The sequence below is a fragment of the Stegodyphus dumicola genome, chromosome 8, assembly GCF_044657685.1.
Source record: "Stegodyphus dumicola isolate Sdum_Otavi_A_Nest chromosome 8, ASM4465768v1".
Lineage (NCBI taxonomy): Eukaryota > Metazoa > Arthropoda > Arachnida > Araneae > Eresidae > Stegodyphus > Stegodyphus dumicola.
The window spans coordinates 174,920,297-174,947,034 of record NC_140775.1 but is presented as its reverse complement, the minus strand read 5'-3'; the positions used below and the strand labels follow the sequence as shown (position 1 = coordinate 174,947,034).

General features: G+C 29.9%; 1 protein-coding gene across 3 annotated transcripts in view; it reads left to right on the top strand.

Moving 5' to 3' along the window:
- Hpr1 (THO complex 1-like protein Hpr1) overlaps positions 1-26,738 on the top strand; it is a 58,824-nt gene that overhangs the window by 11,368 nt on the left and 20,718 nt on the right. For all 3 annotated transcript variants that reach the window (XM_035352092.2, XM_035352091.2, XM_085822783.1), the window contains 8 exons: positions 4,619-4,737; positions 4,818-4,866; positions 7,421-7,516; positions 12,338-12,470; positions 17,656-17,764; positions 22,724-22,858; positions 22,952-23,052; positions 24,624-24,690. In XM_035352092.2, coding sequence (XP_035207983.2) covers positions 4,619-4,737; positions 4,818-4,866; positions 7,421-7,516; positions 12,338-12,470; positions 17,656-17,764; positions 22,724-22,858; positions 22,952-23,052; positions 24,624-24,690 — 809 coding nt within the window. The remainder of the gene's footprint in view (positions 1-4,618; positions 4,738-4,817; positions 4,867-7,420; positions 7,517-12,337; positions 12,471-17,655; positions 17,765-22,723; positions 22,859-22,951; positions 23,053-24,623; positions 24,691-26,738) is intronic.

Genomic DNA, 26,738 nt, shown 5'->3' with positions numbered 1-26,738 from the left:
TTGATACCCTTTAGATCATAATTGCTCTTTATTTCATAAATTACGGTTTCATATTTTTAATTTTATAATTTCTGCATGCCATCTTACCAGATTTAAATTGTTGATCTATAATTCGGAAAAACTGATAATCTGGAATCGCCAAAGTCCCGACGAGTCTAGATTAAAGACTTCTGACTGTATATTAAAGAAATAAGTGGTTCTTAAATACATATTAAGCAAAAGTTCCCATGGCATGATTGAAAACAGCAATCCAGACATGTACAGTATGATCTTCATAATGCATAATGACCATTAAACTGCAAATATACAAGCGCACTTTGAACAAGTATTTCATAACTTGTACTGAGTTTTTTGGCATTGATTTCTAGCACTTTGCTGTTCTCTGAAAGTGGTATTTTCTTATTTTTCGCAATGTTTTCAACCATTGGAAATTAATGTTTTGCCAAGCTAAGGTGCAAAAGACAACAGCCAAAAAAAAAAAAAAAAAAAAAAAAATGTGGCCCACTAAGAATTGCATAAAGCAGCAATCAGTTAACAAAATTAAAAATACCAGAATCATCCAAAATAAAATTTTACTTTTCTTTGTGCTTTCCCCCCATGCAGCAATTTGCTTTAGCTTTAAAAAATATAAGATAATTGTTGAAATTCAGCATCTTGTATTACTTGGCGTTGCACACACTTTTATTCTCTCCATGTACACAGCAATCTGTTTTTGCTTAAAATAGATCAAAGAACTAGGCAGATTTGACATTACACACACTATTGTTATGCCTTGTAAATAGCTATCTGTTTTCACTTTAAAAAACATGAGAGGATTGGACAAATTTTTTATTCTAAAATTTGATTATCTATGAAATACAACTTTATGAAATGCAAAGTATAGCATTCTCTGCTGCCATATTTCTGAAGAAATGCAATTCTCTTTTTTCATCGACCAGTAAACTCTCAATCTCGTGACAGTTCCGTACAGGAAAAAAGTACACTCAGTACAATAACAACAAACATTGATGATCAATATCAGTGCAGCAAAAACAAGCATTAATGACCGGCACTCGTCTGCTTCATATGCACATACCTGTTTTGTTATATAAATATATTTTGGCAACTTAGTGGGGTTGTTTATTTTGGCAACATAATATTGCATTCCTTGTGACTATTTTCTGGGGGATGCATACAATCAGAAAGTATCTTGAAATATACCTAGGAATATGCAGTACATATACTATATCATATTATGCCTTGAGGATTATGCTTAACAATCAGAATGTATTACTTTTTATACCAGTTAGAAAGAATGAAAATAATATGCACAATAAATGAGCAATACAGTGTACTTCATTATTACTTTTTCATGTTGATGGTGCCTGCATAGTTCAATTAAATTTTATCATATGTGTATGCCATATTCATGCATTATTTAGTATCATGTTATAGTTATATGTCTGGGATTGTCTATTATATAGAGGCACTATTAAGAATAGATGGAATTCACAGCTTTTTCAGTGCTCCGAGACCCTATTTAAACTGTTTCAAGAAATATGTGTTCCATCAGTGAATGTGCACCCTATGTTTAAAAGCTTCATAACTACACTAAAATCATAAATGATAGAGAATATCTGTACAAATTCCATCTTGCAATGTAAATTTTATAGTATATTATATTTTTAATGCGTGATTTCTGCCTAAATTTCAAGCAGATATAATATAAATCCTGTTGGCGACCTTTTTTGCTTGGTGAACCAAGGAAAGAGCCAGCGAACAAAACTTGTATTGCATCAAATGAACACTGCAAAAAAAGGGGGCAGTTCTATTTCATGTTTTGAAAGCGCGACTTAGCATATAGGTTCTAATATAGGTATTTTAACACAAAAATCGGACTTTTTCTGAAATTACATTCAAATTTTTTTCCCATATTTCGATTCTTTGATTCAAATTATGTCAAACTGTCAAGTTTTCTTAAAATCGCATGAGTAGTTTTTTAAAAATTGGCTCTCAAAATTTTAGCTCCTCCATGTTAATTGAATTTGATATATATTTATTAATATCTCTTTTTTGTTAAACTTACTTGATTCTTTCTTCCAGAATTTGAAATTTAGGTTTATTCCGAATAAAATTCACTCATTTTTTATGATTTATTTTTAAAATTTGTATGTTAAAATAATTTTTATAAATTTTTCGAAAAAAAATTTGAATAATAACCTATACAATTTTTACCATCTTCTTGATGTAGATGTATTTCTAAGTATACCTGCAAAAAATTAGAGCTTTATATTCAGAATTTCCTAGGTATATGTTAATTTACATACTGGCACGTTTTGAAATCTGGTATATTTGTTATAAGCGATAATGATGCCAAATGTGGTTTACGCACTTTGTTAAAATTATTTAAAATAGTGAACAATGACTTTTTTCCCTGCTCAATTACAATGAAAAAAAAAAAGGGAAAGGAAAATAGGTTGCTATAAATTAAGAAGTTTCCAAGTGAATTATTCTTGGTGCAAACTGAAAAAAGTGCTGTAATATAAATTTTAAAATTTCTCCATAATTTTCGCACCAAATTAAAAAAAATTAATATTTAGGCATAATTTGAGTCATAGAATCGAAATATGGAAAAAGATGTCATGTCATTTCAGAAAATTCGATTTTGTGTCAGAATACCTATATTAGAGCAGTGCTATATATAAATGTAATATATATCCTAAGTTTTGCTTTCGAGACCTGAAAAATGTAGTTTGAATTTCTTCAATCGTCTCAGTAGAACGAGAGATATAGATCTGTCCCCTCTTTTTTTTTTTTTTTTTTTTTTTTTTTTTTGTGCAGTGTACATACATCAGAAATGTGAAAAAGTGTGCAGCAAGTCAGTTTAACACTCAGCTGTGAAATTTTCAAATATTGTAATATATATAGAATAATGTATAAAAGAAATTAAGCAAACAAAGAAAGAAACAGTTTTTCACAGATGATTTAGTATTTCTCATTCAATTAATTTAGTTCTCACTTTGCGACAAGGCAAAAATACATAAAAACTCAAAATATCTGTATTAAAAATTATGAAGTAAATCTTAAACACTTATTTCCTCGAAAAAATTCCAGAAAGGATTAAGCATGATTTAATTCACAATAATAAATGAGGGCATTATCTTTGTTGTTGCGAAGCTTAGTCTCTCTAGATTGGCAACAAATCTACTATTCCGCTGTTTCAAATGTAAACAAATATGTCCGCCATGTTATTTAAAATTTAAGACCTAACTGCACTTAAACAGCTTTTAAATTGTTGATTAATTGTACAAATGTTGCTTGCAGATTCACTAAAGGCATAAAATCCTTAACCGGAAGATAAGAATGACATAATTCAATCATTTTTAAAGCAAAAAATGCACAATTTATAAACATATAAGATTAAAGAAACTGAGATCACTGAGCCGGGTAACAGAGTGGATATATATAACGTTTGGTGCGGCCGATTGCAAGCAAAATACGAGGTGCACATCTACATGTTATAGTAGTCCTATATAAAAAATTTCAACGTTCTGAGGCTACTCGTTTTTGAGTTATGTGAGATACGTACGTACATATGTTCGTACAGATGCCACGAAAAATTCTCTTCAGAATTCATTTTAAAGAAGTTTTATAATTTATTGGAGGAAAAGAGTCTTTTATTCTGTCTTTACATACAGATGTCACGCAAAAACATTGTTAAATTGCATTCGATAGTGGTCAAAATGGATATTGTCGTTGAAATATGCTGCCTGAAACTTTTCACGATTACAATACTTCCTTTTTACTTCGTACAAGGAAGTAAAAAGGATATGAAAATCCTCAAGATGGTCTTTAATTTGAAAATTTCATCCTAAAATTATGAAAAAAAAATTTCTGATGTTTTTACAATGCTCTAAGAAGGCATATTGTTAAAAAAAATGAAAATAAATAAATAAAAATACGAAAAAGGAAATGAAAGTGTGAGCAGTGTTTTTCAACCTTTTTTTGAACTTTGCACCCCTTTCACCACTGCTAGGCCTCCCCCCTGCTTTCCCCACACTTGAAAAATACAAGTACACATTTATTTAGATTATTTTCTAACATGTTTTATAAATTAAACAAAATAAACTGTAGAAAGTGTTGGTAAATACCAAAACTGGAATAAAAATAGCTGGTTTCTCCCCCTCCACACTGATAAAAAGTAAAACTAATTACTTAGCAGTGAAATAAAAGGCTGACCACATTCCCTCCTGGTTGATAATCTGATTCAGAATCAATATGGCCTGATAGAAGAGATCCTTTCCTCATTAAGTTTCCAGAACAAATAAAATGATAACAGCTTAAAAACTACTAGAAATTTTGTTCTATTTCCATGTTTGATGGAACTCCAAAAATTCCAGACCTGAAACTGGAAAGCAGTAGTATGTAAAAACTATTAAAAGAAAAGAGATTATACTACTTTTGTACCCTGAAATTTGGTTTCTAGGTGTCTAGTTTTCTCAGAGATTTACAATTGTATTTGGATGTTCTATTGTTTGCCTTTATTTATTCTTATGTATGTTAATTTTGGAAAAAAAAAAAAAAAAAAGACTAGTTTTGATATTTTACATAAGCCATTTCCTTCTTTATTGCTTTTCAGATATAGCACCTGGAAATCTTCCAGTTCTTGTGCTTGGAGACATGTTTGAAGCCTCTACTGTAGTTGAATGTGAGAAAATATTTGCTTTTGTTGAAAGCAGAGTAGAAACTTTCAAAAAGGTTCATTTTCATTTTTAATGTCATGAAGTTGTAGTTGTTATTCATACTTTTTCGTGTCAATAATGGTATTTTATTTTTAGGATATTTTCTTTAAGACGTGCAAAAATCATTTGTTAAGGTCTTGCAATGGTAAGTTTTGTTCTATTTTTAAAACAAATATTTTATAGCTGTATAATTAATTATCAGGCATAAAAAAGACCATTATATAATTTTTGGAACTTGTTGATTATCTAAGAAATGAGAATTATCTCGTTTTAGCTTTGGTGAGAAAGAGATGGTTACCAGTACACATAATTAAGTCATTCATTATAAATCTCTTGCTAAGTAACTTTTAAATAAATATTGCAAATGTCATAGTTGGATTTTAAAATACATTTTAGTCTCCTACTTCAATAACTTGATAGTTATATTATGAATTTCTGCCAGTTCTTGTCACTTATATGGCAAAAACTCATAAAATAAATAGTTTGTACCCTTCTGGCTTTAGCTGGTTATCAAGTACTTGTAATTACTTAGGTGGCCACTTGTCAGTCCTAGTTGGAAGTTAAAAGTAATTTTATGTATTGAAACCATGAAATCACACATATACAAATTAATGATAAAATACTGACATCTAAGTGTTATAAGGTGGCAGGTAAAAATGATGCTTTAGATTATTTATTACAAGCATTTATTGCAAGATTTTTATTATTTGATTCAATAATAATGTAGGACTGCTTTCCATTTTCGCAAAGTTTTTTTTTTTTTTTTTTAGATACTCATCTGAAGGTCTTTCTAAATGTGGATTATATTTTAAAGGAACATAAAATTTCCTGTGTCTTAATTTAAAGAAAGTTAATTTCTCTCAGAAAATTCTTCATGAAGGTATTCCTTCCTAGCAAGGTAGTGCTCAATTTAGATTTAGTAATTTTATATTAAATGACCTGGTGAATGGCTTGGGGAAAGCTGATTCTGATTAACCTCTGCCACAATCTCTTTTTTTTTTTTTTTTTTTTTTTTTTTCTCTCCATCATACAAGGGTTGGAACTTTAATAGTGGCAACTATTTATTTACAAGGAATACAAAAGTGATTCATGTCACCATGTTTTACAGTCCTTCAATATATTCGCCAGCATTGTGTACAACCCGTTTCCAGCGATGTGGAAGTCGCAGAATACCTGTAGCAGCACCTGTTTTGTTTATAGTTTGAATGGACCGGTCTACTGCCACAAGAATCTCAGGAACAGTTTGGAAGCGAGTGCCACGAAGTGGTTCCTTGATCTTAAGAATTAAGTCATAGTCACAAGGGCTTAGATCTGGGGAGTATGGTGGATGGTAAAGCACTTCCCAGCCCCATCACTTGAACAAATCAGTCACAGCTTGTGCTGCATGCAGCCGAGCATTGTTATGCAAAATGAGAGGAGCGTTCTGCAGAAAGTGTCGCCATTTTTTTCTCAAAGCTGGTTGGAGATTGTGCACCAAAAATGAGCAGTAATACTGCGCAGTGAAGGTATGCGTTAGGTTGACACCATCACAGTCGTACACGACAATCACCATAACTTTCACATTGCTGGGGTTCTGATGAAAATTTGAACGTCGTGGTGACCCATGATGACGGCATTCGTTTGATTGGCGTTTCAGTTCTGGCTGGTATGATCGGGCCCAAGTCTCATCCAGTGTAATGATAACGGCGTAAAAAAGCATCTCCTTCACGCTCATAGCGCTCTAGGTGGGTTCGGGCAGCATCGTATTGTAGCCATTTCTGCATTTCTGTCAATGGATGTGGAACCCATCGTGAAGCAATTTTTCTCATGGACAGGTGTTCCTTCAGAATGTGCAGCATGGTCGTATGCGCTAATCCTGTTTGTCCGGCCAGCTGACGAATCGTTTGGCGGCAATCACTGTCCATTAGTGCGGCAACAGCTTGCACGTCTGCATCGCTGACACTCGGACGACCTGGCCGCAGCATGTCTGCCACGTTTTGGCATCCTTCATTGAATGCTTTCACCCATCTTGCTACGGTTCTGTAAGGCAATGCAGATTCCCCGCAAGCCTCTTGAAGCCCTTGATGACACTGTTGTTCTATACGACCTCTGGCACATTAAATTTTTGTCCAACATCGTTGTTCTTGTTTTGAAAACATCCTGACAACATTTACTTTAGACCGCGAGCTAATACAAGGATCCGTTCTTCGTGTCACTCCGCATGCGCATGACGTAGGCAGGACGAGTCTTTTTGCTGAGAGGTAAGGTAGGTATGTAGCTTACATGTGGTATACGTGATATTCTTTGGTTTTATTGCGTAGCGTTTTTTCAGCTGTGTTGCCACTATTAAAGTTCCAACCCTCATATAAGGTCTGGTAAACTCACAAATGTGCCCTGGCTGACAAAACTGGTGACCACCTCTACAGTTGCTCTTATTTAATGACACTGTAGGTAGTAATTCTGCAGATGTTAATGTGTCTGCTTGACAGAGACTAATGGTTGATAAACGAAGGTCCAGGGAAGGATTTAAGGGGGGAGAAAGCAACATATCAGTAAATTGGAGATGTTATCATACATACTGATTTTCAGCTTTCATAACTTTTGGGTAGTTTCTTTGAGAAATATATGTTGTTTATAATTATTGAAATTATTATAATTTTTTTAATATTTATGGTATTACTTTATGCCTTCCAATGTAATTAAAGAAAAAATTCTCTTAGATTTGCTTCGGAGGTTGTCAAGATCTCAGAATACAGTATTTTGTGGCCGAATACTGTTGTTCCTAGCTCACATATTTCCTCTTTCTGAGCGCTCAGGTAAATAATTTTATATTATTTGTAATAAAAATTTGATATTTTGTCTTGATTTTTTATATATATTTAATAAACTTTTGTGTATAAAATTGCAGTGCATGAACAAGTGCTCTGCTTCCTGTTCGCTAATGCCTGCCAAACCCCGAAAACACGTTTAGCATGTTCTTGCTAATACCTTATTCTTTAAAATGAGATTTATTCCATTGGATTAAATGCACCTGTAACAAATACAATATTGTAAAAGAGAACATTTTCCTTAAAATCTATGATATCCAGATTATGTCCCAGAAGTAGACTTTTCAAACTATTAGGATATATAGGTTTAGTGTCTAGTTTAACACTTCTGTGATAGATACAGTAGTGCCTGATTTTCATATACTCACTAGCAAATGAAAAAGCACTGCAGTATTCGCATTATAGAGATAAATTAATGCCAATTAGCAATGGGTAAATTCAATTTCTCTCCTACTCAAGATACTTCCTGTTGCTAAGTTCATAAGCATGATTCATTGAGTCACTGTAAAATTGATGAGCTCTATCAGTGGTTAGTTTATACATTACAAAGCATGCTTTACGCATGCGCATTTGATCCCCTCCCCACCCGCACATAATAAAGCATATGGAGTCGGATTCTTAATATCACTTCAGCACTAAATAAAATACTTGTTATTGAAGAAACAATCATTTTAGCATAAATTTGTATGATCAGTAATTTGGCTCCGTAGATGCATATCTGCTTGGCACACATCTCAATCCGAAACATTCTAAATAGATACATCTCTGATTTTACACCTACTAATATTGTATATCCCTGATGCCAAACTGGCGAATCATTATTTATTATATTTTGCTTTCATCACTGCATGTTTATCAATACATGACAACTTGAGTAAGGACTCGTGTAGTGATACCTAAACATTTTTTTTTTTTTTTTTTTTTTTTTTATGTTAGTAAATGAATAAGAGTATGGAAACTTTTTATGTTGACATTACGCTTGGCAGTTATTATAGATTTAAGTTGAATGTGTAAAGAAATGTTGACGAGAAAAATTTAATAAAAATTTTTTCCATATACTAAAAATAGATTTTGTTAATGATACTTATAGGCCAAAAGATTAAATTTAGGGATATTTGAATTAAGAATAACAGATTTGTTATTCACATAAACCCAGAACCAGCACCAGGGCTTGTATGGCTGCACTGGGCGGCAGAATTTAGGAAAAACAAAAGGAGGCGCGCGAGAAATAGACATAAGTATAATAAATAACTAATACAATTCAGGCTTAATTGTCACAGTGCACGATAGAAGCAAGATAAAATTTAGCGGAACAGCTTGTCTTTCGTTGCCAATCTCATGATACATAGCCAAATATGTATAGTGAATGACAGCTAAATTTTATGATGATAGCCGTAAATTTTAAAGGTTTTTGGATATCACAAACCAAAGGTGAGATTTTCCAGTTAACGCATTCTGTAAAGAAATGTGATGTGATAAATATAAAAGTTTTTCATTGTGATGACAATGCTCCTCAATCGTCAATAAATTAATGCAGGGGGAATCTGTAGTATAGTTCTAGATCCAGAAAATATGGCTACCTATAGTGAAGAAAGTGACAGAGAGGTTATTGAAAACTGAAAAATTTTGATTGATAAGTTTGTTGAAATTCTCGACACGGCAATTACAGGACTTCAACAATATAACTGAACAAGAAATTATGTCTGTCTACAGAATTAAAGAGAAAGTATTAGCACAAAAAAAAAAAAAAAAAAAAAAAAAAAAAAAAAAAGCAATTTAAGAAACTTCCATTGAAAGTAATGTTTAATAAAGTAAACATATAAATATTAAGCTTTTTTTTTTTTTTTTGTAAGTTTTGATACCCTTTAGATCATAAATGCTACATTATTTCATGAATCGCAGTTTCATATTTTTAATTTTATAATATCTGCATGCCATCTTAATAGATTTAAACTAATAATCTAATATCCAGAAAAATCCCAAATCCGGAATTGCAGGAGTCCCGACGAGTCTGGATCTCAGATGTTGTACAGTAATTATTTTGATTGCAACGTGCTTGCGCTCTTGATATAATTTTATCTATAATTTACTATCTTTGATTATTTTTTCTGTCTCATCTAATATCTGTACTGGTAATTTAGCTTTATCAGTACATAAGGCAATTATGTACTGATAAAGCTAGAAACATAATCCCTTGTTAAAATAAGAAAACAAAGCAAAAAAAAAAAAAAAAAATCAGAATTTTCAAAATTTTAATAGTAAAACCATATTATAAACAATATAATCACAGAGTATGATTTGAGAGTTTAGACTTTTGACTGCAGAATTGTTTTAAAAACACATCAAAGCAGTTTTATAAAATAAATGCTTTGAAACCTTAAACTGCTTTTGTTTTCAAAAAATGTCAGTTTTATGTTTTGGGGGAAAATAAAATCATGCATTTAGCAATAGTGTAAGAGCAATATTATCATTCTCATAAAAACAAGAAAATTGTTCAAGATAATGTCAGGTGAACTTATCAAGAAAACATACTGGTGAACTATTGAACAGACAAACTGAATTTTATGTTTTAGAAAGATATTGAATTTTGTTGCTTTTAGATCACATGAAAATATTTTAGTACTCTTTTAAGCAATTAAATTAAATTTTTTCTCAAGCAGTCATAAGTTACCATCATTTATATTGTTGCAGAAAATTTCCCATGATTCCAGTTTTAATGAATTAACCTAAATTACTTTTCTGTGCTAATTTCTTTTTAATATCTTGAAGCACATTGTAGGACAATTAACATTTTCATTTGGCATGCTTATTACAATTAATAAACCAGTAACATTTAATTAGATTTAGTATCGTCAGTATTTCACAGATAGGTATTCTGAAGGAGTATTTTTGATAATTTATTAGGCAGAAAAGAAGCATAAATTGGCAGAAATGTTTATAATAATATATATGGTATATTTTTATAATTATTAAAGATTGTATTAAAGAATATTCAATATAAAAATTCTCTATTTGTGTAAGCAATTATTATTAAAGGAATATTTTGATGTAGTACTTTAACCCATTAACCGCCAAAACTACAAGGAATGTTTCTTTTTTCATAAAAATAATAACAATATTAAATTAAGCATTTATAACATAAATTTACATTGAAAATTTAAAAAATGCTCTTACCTGTGGAAAACGTGAGTATTGCGTTCATGCAACGTCAGCGGAATAAGACTACGGATGTTTAGTGAGTAGGATTGTACTCGTGTGATGTTTCTTTTGAGTAGAGCGCAGGATTACTTTTTAGCTGTATAACATTTTATAAATCTACAAATCACTTTACTTGTAATTAATTTAATATTAAATATACATTGTATTTCTTTTAAAAATACAGATTATTTCAATTGAAAGATTCAAGCATGAAAAACTTGATTACAATCACGATGTAAAGCTACATTACATACTTTGCATCTATAAACAGTCTGGCTATGGTACTCTTTACAACAAAGTCTTTTGTTATCAACGGACTTTACGATAAAATGTCTACTATCTCCATGCAGTGGTTTTTGGATGCTGAATTTACTAGGTCTTCCTGTTGCTGATCTATTTCTGGCTAATTCTACACTCTCAATAGGAGTCTGCAAACGTGATATCAATTCTCATACAACAGGAACAGAAATGTCCTTATCAAAAGACCAATACACTTTTTCTTGAGGTAAAGAATAATATCCTGTAAGCAATAATATTCCAATAAATCTTCTCATATAGGCTTCAGATGCAATAAATTCTGTTTTATTTATTTATTTATTTTATTATTATTATTATTTTTTAATTTTTATTTTTTTGCTGAGCGTATATATTTGTCTGTTCAGCGAGAAAAGAGTAAATATCTAAACGAAAATCGAAAATCTATGCACTAGTTTTACCTTGTATTTTGTCTTTTATAATTTCTCTTCTATCTCTTTCTTCATGTTCTTCCTGAGACATAACTAACAGTTCCTTTTTTATCCACTTCAAGATTTCAATCTTCTGCTTTTTAAACTTTTTAGTACGACTATAACTGCTTTTAGAAGGCTAAAACTTACTTCTTACATGGATTTCAACTTCCCCAGCAGTATCATTTGGTAAAATATCATTATCATTATTTAAAACATTGCCCTTTCTTTCTTCTTCGTCACTAGTTTCTACAATTTCTGGGGGAATAACAACAATATCAGTTTCATTCTGGTCATTATTAACATTATCATAATCTATTTCTTCATCAAAAAATCTTTGAAGGGCTTCTCTTAACGTAAGATACCTCGTTCTAGATATTTTTGAACAACCAGAACATCGAAAGGAATGAGTAAAAAAGGAGATTGACTACCCGTTTCCTGCTGACATTGCGTCAGCGCAACACCTGTTTTCCCTTGCTTCCCAACACAAATATAAACATCTGACTGATGTAATGTTCTGATAAACGGTAACCTTGACTTAAAAAAATAGATCTCTCATAAAGACGGCGATTCTTTCGTTAAATATTTTCAGCAAAAATATCCGGTCGAAAATTTTGCTTAAAGTATGAGATTAATTATTATAAACAAATGATTGTTGAAGGCAAATATTTTTTACAGAAATAATCTTCATAATATTCCCTACACAAAATCATCTGCTGGTATAAAATATCTTAGGTAGTTATATTTATATACGCATTTATTTTGACCGTTGCGTCAACGCAACACCAGCGGCTAATGGGTTAAAGGTATCAGACTTTATGTATAGTCTTATATCTTGAAAGTGCAATTAAAAAATGTTTGCTTATTCTTTTTGTTCTTTTTAAAGGTTTAAATATCATAAGCGAGTTTAATCTTGAAAATACTACTGTATATACCACAAATGATGAAATGTTCAGTGATTTGAATTCTGAAAAGGGGGATATTCCTGAAGAAGGAGAAATTCCATCAAACAGTCAAAGGTAAAATATATGTGCATCTTGAGATATAATTGGTATAAAATCATTAAAAATTTTTTTATATAATGTTTAATTAAAATTTTTTTGATACTCTTCTGTTGTCGGGACCAGATTCAGAAATGTATGAAATGTATGTATTCAGAAATGCTGTATGTGTGCATGTGTTTATTCATGTATACATATATATGTGTGCATACACATACACATATATGCACATACATACACACATGCATACATACATATATTTCTTAATTTGGTCAATAACAGAAGAGTACTTTATATATATATATATATATATATTTGAACTTTTTCATTTTTATTTTATTTATTTATTTTTAGTGTTCAGTTCTAATTTGAAGTTTTCAGGTTATAAATTTTTTAATAATTATTTCAGATTTCATTGCTTTAAAGAGAACATTATAAAATTTAATGAAGTACATTATGATACCTTTTCGCAATAATATGTTTTCTTTAAGTCATTTCAACTTGTATGTTTTAGACTGTGTAGCCGTTTTATACAGTAATTTCGTTTTAATTGAATTTTATATTATGTGAAAGTATTTCATATCATGTTAAAATTTCATGTTTGATATTTTTATAGTATATTGTCTATTAGAATTATTTTTAGCAAATGTAAATGAATTTAAATTTTTGAACTTCATCAGAATTTAAAAGCTATTTACTTAACAGTTATTTAATGCTCTCTACTTAATTTAAATTGAATTACTTAACACTTAAATAGTATGCCTGTTTCTTACTATTTTTTATGTTACACTTATTTTATGAATAACTAATTGTTTGTTTTAGAGTTTATAATTGTTAATTGTTTGTTTGATAATAAATTAGAAAAATTAGAAATGCATTGGATGTTTCATTTCTGAAACTGATTTTGTCCAGTTTTAAAATTCAAGTTGCTGTGCTTTTGATTATTTGAATTTTTTAAAAATATAGCAGAGTAGTTACGCCTTTGTCCTGTTTTAAACTGATTCAGACTTGTCCCAAAGTATGTGCAATATTGATAAAAGATCTATACTGTCTTTTCAAGGATTCTGTTTTGGTTGAGCATGCTTTAAAATTTGTTATTAATTAAATATCTAAAATTGTGTTGGCATGTATTTTAATTTAATTTTTCTTCTAATAATAGTAGGCTTTTATCCATTTAGAGAGCATTATAAGCTCTGGTGAATTTTGGCATGCCTTTAGTTTATAATAGAAAGTTGTAGTAAATGCAGTGGAAAGAGAAATGTTTAATTTCTAAAGAAAAAGAGAAACATTTGAAATTTTATAATGGTTTTTATAAATTTTCAATGTTTTCTTTCATGGCATGGCAAATGCTTCTGTTATAAAAAACTCAATCTATGCTTGTTTCACTACTGTATGGTTTTTGGCCATGCGGCTCTTTATAAATAGATAGCTGTCACATCCTGCATAACTATAAAATGCTCACACTTATAATAGGCTCACTGTTATTTCATCTTTATTTGCTCACATTAAGAATCTGGTGCAGTGTGCTGTCAATTTTTCAGATGCAGATTATTTGGTTTATGCATTATCACAGATGCAGATTATTTGGTCATGCATGGTAATGCCACATATCCGCACTGAACACTATGTGTGAGCATATGTAAAAGGCGAATATGCGCAAGGTTGAACATGCTCTAAAAACTGCTGAATTCTGTCTTTAGGTTTAATTTTAACAATTTCCTCATGCAATTCATTTTGCATGTGCGTAGTCAAAAATGTTGTTTTGGCTGATCATTGGGATTTTCTTGTTTCATACACATTTTTTTCGTATTTGTGCATAAATATCGATTGGGAAAACATTGAATGTTTCAATGGTGATTTGGCTCAGCTGGGCAGCTCAATGCACAAGTGATACAGATATTGTTTAAAATCTCAAAAGAACAGAGGAGGCAGAGAATGCTACTGAAAATACAAATGAAGAAGCTACTGACAAGACAGCAGAGATGTTTATTGACACTCTATTGGGCTTCATTGACCAAAGGAGATTCGAATATAGTGATAAAATAACACTTTGCAAAATGCACAGTTAAATTTGAGAAATATTTAAACATTCTCAAAAACAAAGCAAAATTACTGATTTTTTAAGAAATAAACACATGCAATAAGCATGGAAATTGATAGTTAGTATTATCTGCATTTTTCAGTTATTTTGTGTCCTCCTTTCCCAGCATTAACCCAGGTAATCGTGAGTACACTGTATTTATGTTGCAAGCTGCCTTTGTCTTTCAAGATTTCATGGAACTGAAATAGTAGTACCACTCAGATAGAACCAAGCAGCTGTGGATTGAATGTGGGCGAAATTAGATTAGAGCGTGCACATATGCTGTATCACAAAGAATTTGCACATTGAGAATTTATGACGTGTAAAACTTTTTGAATTTTTCTCTCTCCAGATACCATTATTGTGTTTCTGTAACTCTTTCCATTAGAATATGAGTTACACCAAAATCCTTAGGTCTTCATGTGGAACCATCCTGTGTTTGTAAATTATTTTTTATACTTTTTATTACAGAAACTTAATTTTGCCTAATTTTTTAATATCTTATTAAGAGCAAAATATCATTTTAATTTACCTTGATTAAAATTTAAATTTTACTAAAGTTAATCAGTAATATTTTTATTTTGGAAACACAGTAATGCCGCATAATGTGATCAGATTTGTTCATAGCTATTTTGATAACATTAACCAAGTGATTGATAACAGTAACAATGAAAAAAAAAATATCCTTCAAAACAGCAATGGAATTTAACTAATTTAATATAAATGCAAGAAGAAATATGTAAGTACTTTCACTGAATTTGTATTAGGAAAATGTAAAAATTTGTTTATGAATTGCTCATAATGCCTTCAACACATCAGTTAATTTATGAACTGTTCATAACATTTATAAAAATTATTTGATTTATGCTGTATCTCCAATTTTAATATTCTGTGAGCATCACTCATTCACTGGAAGTGAACATGCAAATATAAAATTTTAAAATGACAAGAATTTGCACAAAGAATTTGCACATTGAGAATTTATGACGTGTAAAACTTTTTGAATTTTTCTCTCTCCAGATACCATTATTGTGTTTCTGTAACTCTTTCCATTAGAATATGAGTTACACCAAAATCCTTAGGTCTTCATGTGGAACCATCCTGTGTTTGTAAATTATTTTTTATACTTTTTATTACAGAAACTTAATTTTGCCTAATTTTTTAATATCTTATTAAGAGCAAAATATCATTTTAATTTACCTTGATTAAAATTTAAATTTTACTAAAGTTAATCAGTAATATTTTTATTTTGGAAACACAGTAATGCCGCATAATGTGATCAGATTTGTTCATAGCTATTTTGATAACATTAACCAAGTGATAACAGTAACAATGAAAAAAAAAAAATATCCTTCAAAACAGCAATGGAATTTAACTAATTTAATATAAATGCAAGAAGAAATATGTAAGTACTTTCACTGAATTTGTATTAGGAAAATGTAAAAATTTGTTTATGAATTGCTCATAATGCCTTCAACACATCAGTTAATTTATGAACTGTTCATAACATTTATAAAAATTATTTGATTTATGCTGTATCTCCAATTTTAATATTCTGTGAGCATCGCTCATTCACTGGAAGTGAACATGCAAATATAAAATTTTAAAATGGGGAAAATAGTAACCTTAGTCTAGTGTACATGTTTCCAAGAGAATTATTACTATTATTATTAGTAGTAGTAATAGTTTTAAGGATCAGGAGAAAAATTTGGCTGAATTCCCCCCCCCCTCTCCTGAAAAAGAAAGATGTATTTCATCATCCTCTGATTCGATAGAGTTATTCAAAATCTAAACCAGATTTAAGTTGTCCCCTCCCAATTTAAAGTGGTTCTCTAAAACCAAAGCAAGCTATTTAGCAATATAATTCCTTACTTGGCAACATTTTTGACTTATTTGGATATTTTGTCCCTTATTTTGTAACTTTACTTCAGTTAAAAAAAATTCTTTGATAATATTAACTGAATCATTAATCACAATAAGCAACATATTTTCCATTTTCTTATGTACTAATGAGTGGGACTTCTGCAGGTACTATGTATTAATGCTACTACCTTATTAAAAATCGCCAAATTTTTAGAGTGTACCAAACTCTGGCAACCATGCGCATAGCCATTTTTCTGGGAACCATGCTGATAATAATTTTTCAGTCAAGCAATGCAACCATTTTTGTATGCGTTCTTTTTTGTTGTAGTCTAAGTTCCAACAATTTTTTAAACAAATCATGATATTTTTTGCCTTAAACTTAGTTTTAAAATTGGCTTGTAAAATTTGCCCGCGATGAAAATAACTGCAGTAAAATTTCTGCAAGAATACAGAATTCCTAGATATATGCTGTTGTAGAGGTTTGCACGAAGCCGAGTCTTCTCAATTCTCTGATGTCTTTTAACGAAAACAGATGGCTGTATACTTTTGGAGAACAATAGCACAAAAATATTACAGAAGTATTCGAAGACGAATGTGTTTCATTTTTTAATGTATTACATAATCCTTATTTAATAATTTATTTATCCTTATTTATATTTTAAATTGCTAGAGTGTGTTTTCTTTTCATATGTTGATAATGCTTACCAACTTACGATAAACATCGATAGTTTTGGAATCTTTATATAAAAAGGGGGGGATCATAAAAACCACCAACTTGCACCTGATAAAGTAACTTTTACACTTTCATCTGTAAAAAATTGCCAAGGTGGTTGCATAAATACATAAGTACCCTATGGCATATAATACATAAGTACCCTATGGCATATAATACATAAGTACCCTATAAATACATAAGTACCCTATGGCAATTTGATAACAATATCCAAATGATAACGTTAATCGGGATCACATTAAGTGGCATCTGTTGTAGTTTCTATTTTGTAAGATAATATTCAATTATTTTGCATAGTCTATGATGGACTTCTAATGCAAAATAATTGCATTGGAAGTTCGTGAAATATCTTTAATCTTCATAAACACATCTGTAAACATATAAAATAACTATTGAAGCTGATATTGCATGTTTCATTTTAATTTGTATTTTTCTTCCTTTCATGCATAACATTCTGAAAAAGTATTTTATGAAAAATTTGTTTTAATGACTTTTTTTTTTTTTTTTTTTGTTTTGTTTTGTTTCAGTCATATTAATGTTGATATAAGCTTATATAGAAAGTTTTGGTCTCTTCAAGACTTTTTTCGCAATCCTAATACCTGTTACAACAAAATTCAATGGAGGCAGTTTACAAATGTAAGATAATTTCTATTTTAAATATATGTATATATACAGTGCATTCTTATAAATTCAAAATCATAAAAACCAGTAAAATTGTTTGAATTATCAAATATATGCTAGAATAATCTTTCTTTTATTTGAGTTAACTTACATTTCATGGTATATATTTACGTACACATACACTGCTGCTAAAAATGAGCAAATAAAAAAAAACTAACCATATAAAATTTATTATTTGGAAATTAAAGTGTAAAATTTTCATATTTGGTATAGTTTTTATCATCGATAACAAATATGGAATTTGTTTTTGCAAAAAAATGTTTCCAGAGTCAAAACAGAAGTATTTAAAATAAAGCACTTCTGACTTCAACTTTAAATTTCATTCCAAGAAACATTTCAAGAGATGTGAATTAGGTAAATTAGAAGTTGTGTTAAAGAGAGCATTTGAATGATGAAGTGTATTGGCAGTCTGTAAGAATAGCCAAGTTTGTGCAAGACTGATGCTATGACAGAACATGTTCATCATGATGTTATAAAGCAACAGTGCAAACATTACCAGCATCAACAAACTATTTCTTGAAGACATGCATCTGAATGCTGTAAGACTATTTCTGTAACAGTTATTCACTTTCTGTGTGAAAAGATGGTGTAGAAAGACTAAGTAGAGGAAGAAAGTGAAAGATGCAGTAGAACGTTAATAGCTTTATAGTTGGCTTCAGATGTTTTTGCAGAAAGACATGTATCACAGCAAATTGTTCTGTATATGTCTTGTGAAGTTGACTTTTTACGAGGAGAAATGTTATCTTTGTATGTTTGTCTCTGTTTCATGTCATAATTCGGTTGAACTCTGCCCCTGAGCATCTAAAATAGAACCATTGCCAATGGGATTAACTACTTATTTGTTATGAATGAGTGTTCAGAATGATTCTGCTAGAGTTCTGATTTGGAACTTGGACTTGATACAAAGTGGCAAATAGCACAGAAAGAGACCATTACGATAGAAGCAGTCTTCTAGTATGGGCAGGAGTAGCAATGAATGCGCAGAAAAAGCTACATGTTTTTTGCTGGTGATTCAGCAATAGATGTTTGTTATTGAGATAAAATATTATAGCCTATTATTCATACGCTTGTTGCTGCAATGGGTATAGTGATGTAATATTTGTGGAAATTAATATATGATTGTATAGAGTTTGTTGTCTTTAGAGATATATGGAGAGTGAAATAATTTTACCTTCACAGTGATCTCCAAAATCATGCCACTTGTTTCTAATAAAGTATATACAAATTAGAAAGTATATTAGAAAGATAGACTGTAGGTTGCAATGTATCATTAAGTACTCTCCAGAATTCTGATATGTCTTTCTATGAAAATGATATTACAGCCATGACAAACAATCATCAATAGTATTAAAGGCATGAGTCACTGTTATTGAGTTGTGCATTTTAGCTAAAGTATATCTTTCCTATTATCTAATGAATATTCTTATGGAATGTCTTTAAATACCAGTCTTACCAGTCAGAATGCCATAATTGGCATTTATTTTTAGTATGTGCTTCTCTCGATAAAAGCGTGTTTTGTAAAGAAGAGAAGAATCATGTCAAAGTAAAACATAAAATTAGGCTAAGCCTAAGCCTAATTTTATTAGCCTTGTGTTTGTCTAAAATTAACCTTGTGTTTGGCATAGATTTTAGTTAAGATTCTATCAGTTTGAGGGCAAATGAGTACAGGTCTCCCTTCATCAGCAGCAAAGAAATCTGCAACAAAGGGAAAGGTTATGATTGCATTTATACCCAAAAGGAGCAAAGAGAATGAGAAGGTAGTGTCACATATCTGCGGAAATAATAACAAAAATTGAAAAATTAAGTTTGTAAAATTTTAAAATGCATTAGGAAGGACTGGATTGGACTTAAAGTCAAGAACTAAAAGAGCTAAATCTTTGTGAAATTAAAAAGAAAGAAAGAAAGAAACCAAGAAAATCCAATTCACCAATAAAAAATCTTTTTGGATTATGACCCAATTCAAAATTAGGATAAAATTCCCAACTATGATTAGCTATAGAAGATTTGCTAATTTTGCCTTTTTGACATAAGATTCATGTTCCTTGATACGAAACTTCAACACTCTTTTAGTTTGGCCAATGCATCTCAAACTACCCTGACAAGATATGCTGTAAGTTCTTAAATAATTAAAATTTTTATTAAATTTTATTGATAGGTGTTGCTTTGCCTAATTTTTGCTTATTTTGTAAACTTTTCTAAAATCCAAAATATATAGTGACTTTTGGCATCCTTTAAGAAAGGATGATAATTTCAGAGAATAAAAATAAAGATGGATGTTGTATATAATCACTTTAAGACAGCTTTATTCACAAGAAGCAAAATCTTCTGTGGGTAGTTGTTTTAGCAAGGATTTATTGTAGGTTTGGTTTTATTTAAAATGTTTTGTTTATTACTTATTTTTTTTAACATTAATGTACTTAAATTTATGTAATTATTTCATATATACATGATCAGAAATGTTTCAGATTTAAACTTCATTAAATGCTAATTTTGGTGCTGAGTAGAATATTTAATTACTTTAAAAAGAAATACAATTATATAACTGGAACTTATTTTTATTGAGACATTTTCCTTGGAAATCAAATTTCTGTTTCAAGTTCTTGGGAAAATACAGTTCTTTACTCTTGTAGGCGACATAGTACTTTATCCAGACCATGAAGTCAAGTAACAACTCTGCTAATAATGGTTTTGAAATTGAAAGCCTTTAAAATTTATGGTTTAGTTAATGGTTTTCATATATTGTAAGGTTGTACTTGAAAACAAGAATTAACTTTTTTAAAAGGAAAATTATTGATTTTTTTTAACTGAATGATTAAATTTTTAAAAATATTCTTATTATAAATATGATGATTTAGTTAAGATGGCATTATTGTTGACAATGGCATAAAGATGTAGTCGTGACAGCTTGAAATTTTTTACCTCCTACCAACCTGTATACCTTAATAAGGGAGGTGATGTTTTGGTCTAAAAATACAATTGTGAATTTTCAGTGAATAAGCATGAAATAGAGTCCCCACAACACTTTAAAAAAAAAAAAAAATTAGAATGATATCTGTCTGTTTGTCTATGTGACTATCTGTTTGTATGCAACTGTTTTTTGTCCATGATAACTCTTACATGAAATTTCCAAAAATTTCTGTTGTTTCCTACATTTATATAAAGAGTTGATTAGATTTGGGTTAAAATTTAGACTACTTGAAATGGTGCTTTACTGGAAGCTCATAAGTCTTTAATGGACAACTGAAAGTGGTACTTTACTTGAAGTTTATAACAGTATTTAGTGGCTCATCAGCAGCCGAGCGGTAAAGACGCTCAACACTAGTAGTTCGGTCCAAGGTTTGAATCCCGCGAACGGGCTGGCTGCATGGGCGTTTTCGTGGTTTTCCCCATGTGTAACATGTATACGAACCAGTTTCCCTTAGAAAGTCCTCCACGAAGGCATCCCTCCCTTTAGGCAGATAGCCCTCGTGTAATTTGCCATAACTGAGTAATCCTAATCCTTATAACAGTATTTAATGAAAAATTATATTAAAATATAATTCATACTTTTCAATTTTAGTATTTAGTATCAATGGGAACAAAGTGTTAGATTTTAGCTAAAATTAATAAACTGTAAATGGTATTTTACTTGAAGCTCTGATAAGCCTTCTGTAAAAAAATGCATTATGAGATAACCCTAAACTTCCCAAATTTGGTATTTAAAATAGATTTTAAATAGTGATTGAGAATAACATATTACATTTATAAGCATTAAATGTATTTTAGAATTTATGCTAAATGCAATGAGAATAAGCTCATTATGGAGCAATTAAATGTATTAGCCTCAATCCTCGTGTGTTTGTTTCACTTTTGAAATAAAATAATGCTGCTACCTTATGTTATTGCTATGTATTATTTTTGAAGAAATATAGTAAATAATAAAACATTGAATATTGAATATAAAAATAAATGTATCTATCTCAACACATAACACTCTATCAGGAATACTTTAAAATTTTTTTTAATTGTTAAATCATTGTTTTGGGAATCCAAAATACATATCATTAGGGGATATCCTTTTCATTTATGTGGTGTTTTCAAATCAAAGCATGAGAAATGATGTATACATGCACATGTATAATTATCACTGTCCTTTATATGGAATGATAAAATAATAAAAAAATAGTGTTTATAATTAATATCGAGCCATAACATTTATAAACAAATTATATTTTACTTACAAACAATCAACCGGGAGTGATAGTTTACTTAAAGCTCCTTAATATTCTTCCAATTCCATGTTAAGACATAGAATTGAGGGTAGATCATGTGCTGGAACACAACAGACTTTTCATTTTTGACATAATATTTTAATGCAGGCACAGATAACTTAGCACAAATATTTATATGGTATTTTTACTCTTTTGGAAATATCTGAAGAAAGTAGGTGCTGCAGCAGACAGCATGTTTGCAAGCCAGAGAAAGGTGAGAAGAATGTGCAGTTTTTTAATGAAGCTTTGGCTAAGATTGACACAGTTATGGTTTTTCATTTTTATGTGGTTATTTGAATTTCAGTTTGTAAAATTTTAAATTGTTATTAGCCGGTGTATTATATAAGTACCGGCATCATCTGTGTTATGTAAGAATCTAGTGAGAAGGATTAATTTTGAAATGTTACGGCTTAATAATTTATTATAAAGAGTTATTATTTTTAGAATGGAAAAGGAAAATAAATTAAAATGAAGAGCAATTTTTTCTTGAATGTTTTTCCCTTTTTAGCATTTCAACGTATTGTCCAGGCGTGTTTTATTTCTGCCATGCTCCATATAATGATTGAAAATAGTTTATTTATTTATTTATTTTTATCATATGTACTTCTTTATTGTGAAGCAAGCATATATATGATTTTATTTATCTAAAATTTGTTTTTCATAGTTTACTTCGGACATACTAGTTGCATTTGGAAGCTTTAAATCTGATGGTTCTAGTTCATCAAAATGGAAAGATGCAAAATTATCTTCACCTAATGGAGCTTGTTTTTATTTTGCCAAATATTTGACTAGTCCTAAGGTATAGTAATTTTTTCCCCAAATATTAAAATTTATAAACTTTTTCTGTTATTGCTGTTAGTGTGAGAAATTGCAATGTCCAGTTTTCTTGTAGCTTTTAGAATTGGAGCTGAGTGATAGTCATTTTCGCCGCTACGTACTTGTGCAATTCCTTATTCTTTTTCAATATCTGACCTCTCCAGTAAAGTTCAAACAGTAAGTGCAAATTCCTTTTTATTGTATTTATTAAAAAATCTCAAATAGCAATATTCATAGTATTACATGGGGTGCATTAATGTTTTAAGTTCCCAAAGATAGTATTTGAAAATAGGCGCATTTATGATATTATTTGCTTAAGCTGTTTTATTTTATTTTAAAGTGTGCATATTTTCATTTGTATAAAAAAGAAACTTTTTCAAAATTAAATATTATTCAAGCTTCCCCCACCTAGAAAATAGTAATGAATTTGTAAGATTAAAAACACAATAAACATTCTTAATGAAACACCTTTTATACCTTAAGAAATCTTTATTTAATTTTTTAAGCACTGTTATTTACAACTATGCACATGATCTGTTTTTGTTTAAAAGAAATTAGAAAATTGCCTATATTTGACATTGCTATTGTTCACTTCATGTACACAACAATCTTAAATGTTTTCTCTTAAAAAAAAAGTCGGAGACATATACAAATTCCAATCCATAAACTTTGGTCGTATAGAACTTCATGGAATGTGAATTTTTGCATTCTATACTGCTGGGTAAAATGCCATATTTCTGAGGAAGAACACTTTCTTTTTCATAGCCAGCAAATTCAGCAGTCCCATTAAGATTCCTTACAAGAGGAAAAAAAAGAATTCTGTCAGTTCAACACTGGTGACCACTGAATTTGAAGGTGAAAATCCCCACTGACCTGCTGGCGTGTGCTTGCATACTGGGTTACTGCATAAATAAATTTTGGTTACCTAGTGCATTGCCTTATGAGTCCTTTTCAGGGAGGCAAGGGCTGTGGACAATCAAAACTGATTTTTTCAAAATTTTTTTATTATTTCATTAATTAGTGTAATTTCGTTTGTTAAATAGTACAGTTAAAAATTATAAATAAAAAAATTCTTTAAACGAGTTTATAATAGTGTAGCAGCCTGTTCATTACCCAATTATAAATAATGTTATATTTCATTGCTGACATTGGTGAGAGGATAAGATTACTGAATATTGTTTGTTTGACAGATCCTGCAAATAGTATGACTGTATGGACATTTTTGTGATTTTTCACATATGTAGTATGCCTTCAAGGCATTTTCCCTTGAAAAGTCATCTACAGAATTTTTCTTCCCTTGGCAGATAGCTCTTGAGAACTTTGCGGTAATTAAAATCAATAAATCAACCATGTCACTTCATTGTGGGTTGAATGGCTGTTTTTCTTTCCTCAGAAATTAAGCATTTGTTAAGAGTGGCTAAACCCATCAGTCATTTAGATGTTTCATCCTCAACCCACAGGAAGGGGTGAGAAAGAAACAGCTACGGCTTACATGCTTTTTCCAGGATTCAAACATCAGTTGGCAACTGCTGGTTATACTGAGCAGAGTAGTCTAATAATGGACTTGTGATTATAATTTGAAAATTTACTTTTCAAGTATAGGGCTTGACATTATTCTTTGTTTGATATATTTTGCATGCTTTGTAGCATTTTTTTAATTAATTATTTATCACATTTCAATATGTACCTAATTTGTTTTAAATGAGATTCATAGGAAAATTTGATGTATTGATCTTTTTTCATTTTAGAGAGTCATTCGTCTTAAGTGATGAGCAGCAAACATGGGTCAAAGATACCACCAAGAAAGTTTACAAAGTCAGTTTATTTTCTTTTATACTTTTAGTTTCAGAATACTTATTTTGCTATTCAAATATGTTTTATTAGCTATAACTAAAATCATTGGATTTTCTTCTGATTTAAGAATTTACATTGTAATTTTATTTAAGTATTTATTGTTAAGTGTTTATTTAAGCCAGTCATAAGTGGTGAATACTAGATTATGTTGTTAGGTACATAAAATAATTGTATATTTTTTGTTTAAAAGAGCAGTGATTGTTCTTAAAATAAAGGAAGTATAAAAAATTAAATTTGAGGTAGGAAAATGTATGGCTTCTTATCATTATTTCTTTTTAAGAGATTTAAAATATTTCATGTGCATAAAATATAAAATGTGTATATTTCTTTCTCCATAAAAAATCAAATGCTTTAATGTTAAATTTTTCAGTTATTGAACTTTTATTTCATACTTCTATGTAAATAATTTTTTAGCTTTGCAAAATGTTAAATTGGAATATTTTTCTTAAATTTAAAATAAATTTAATCAGGGTGGCTATTTACTTGTTTTAACTAGCTTAGTTGGGCTAGACTTTTTCTGTTCGGTATGTCCTAATTATTGAGAATCAATTAAAGTATTTTATGTGTAGGAGCTGTGATAAAACACTTTCTCTGAAATATTTTCATTTCTGAAATTATGTGCAGTGAAGATTTGTATAGTATTTAGCAATAATGTCATATTAGAATTTTGTTGAGAAGCTAGCTTTTTCTTTTCTCCTAATAAATCTCGTTCCTCTACCTAATAAAAGAATTATTTTTCAAAGAAAGATTTCCTTCTTCCCTGCATGATTATATGTTTGTTAAGTTTAAAACTCTTCATACGATTGGTTACTAGTGAGTATATCATATTAGAACATTAGGTACATTTGTAACACTAAGGACTTTCCTTATTATTGTTATAGCCATCACATTTTCACAATAATGTATCAGTTGTAGTGTTGATTTTGTAATCTGATGATTAAAACATATTCATATCTTTATACACAAATGTTTGTTCCTTTAAAATGTCTTCCTGTTTTGTAGATGATTTCAAATCAGCTAATCTTACATATTTATGTTTTAATGTTCGTATTTGCAAACTACGTTAGCTTATTGCCATAAATTTACTATAAACTAATAAATTTGATCCTGCAGGATTAATTGGCTGTTCAATCTTTCATTTTAATTTATGAATATAAAAAGCTACTTTTATTCAAGTTATGTTATTTATCACCAATTTCTATACTTCTTGTTATTTAATTTATAAACACATTAAAAAATAATTTAATTCTAAATAAATATACAGTCAAAAGTCGTTAATTCGGACACCCATAATCCGGAATGATCTATAATCCAGACTTCAAAGCTAAAAACTTTCTGCGCATAGGCGTGTACGCGTGCACGTAAGACCTCTTACGACCGCGCATTTGCGTGTGCGTTTTATGTATAACGAACGGTATAAGCTAAAATTATCTAATTATCTATTTCAGTTAATGTTGATGATTGCGTTGATCCTTAATTTTCGAATTGGATCCGACTTATTATTTTTTGCAGACTGTAAGAGCAATACTATAAAAGTAAACTTGAACTTTCGATTATGTCAAATAGAATTTCCGAATCTGGAGCTCCCAAAGGATCGTACAAAACGAAAGTATGTTTCAATGTCCATCAAGCAAAAAGTGGAATTGCTGCAAAAAATGGATAAAGACATGAAGAATGTGACAGAGAGGTTAGTGAAAACGAAAAAATTTCGATTGACAAGTTAGTCGGTATTCTTGGCACAGCAATCAACAGGACTTGAACAGCGGAACTTTGTAACTGAACAAAAAATTATGTCTGTTTATAGAATTAAAGAGAAAGTATTATCACATAAAACGAAGCAACTTAAACAACTTGCATTGAAAGAAATGTTTAATAAAGTAAACAAATAAATATTAAGCTTTTTTTTGTAAATTTTTGATACCCTTTAGATCATAATTGTTTTTTATTTCATAAATTACGGTTTCATATTTTTAATTTTAGAATTTCTGTATGCCATCTTACGCGATTTA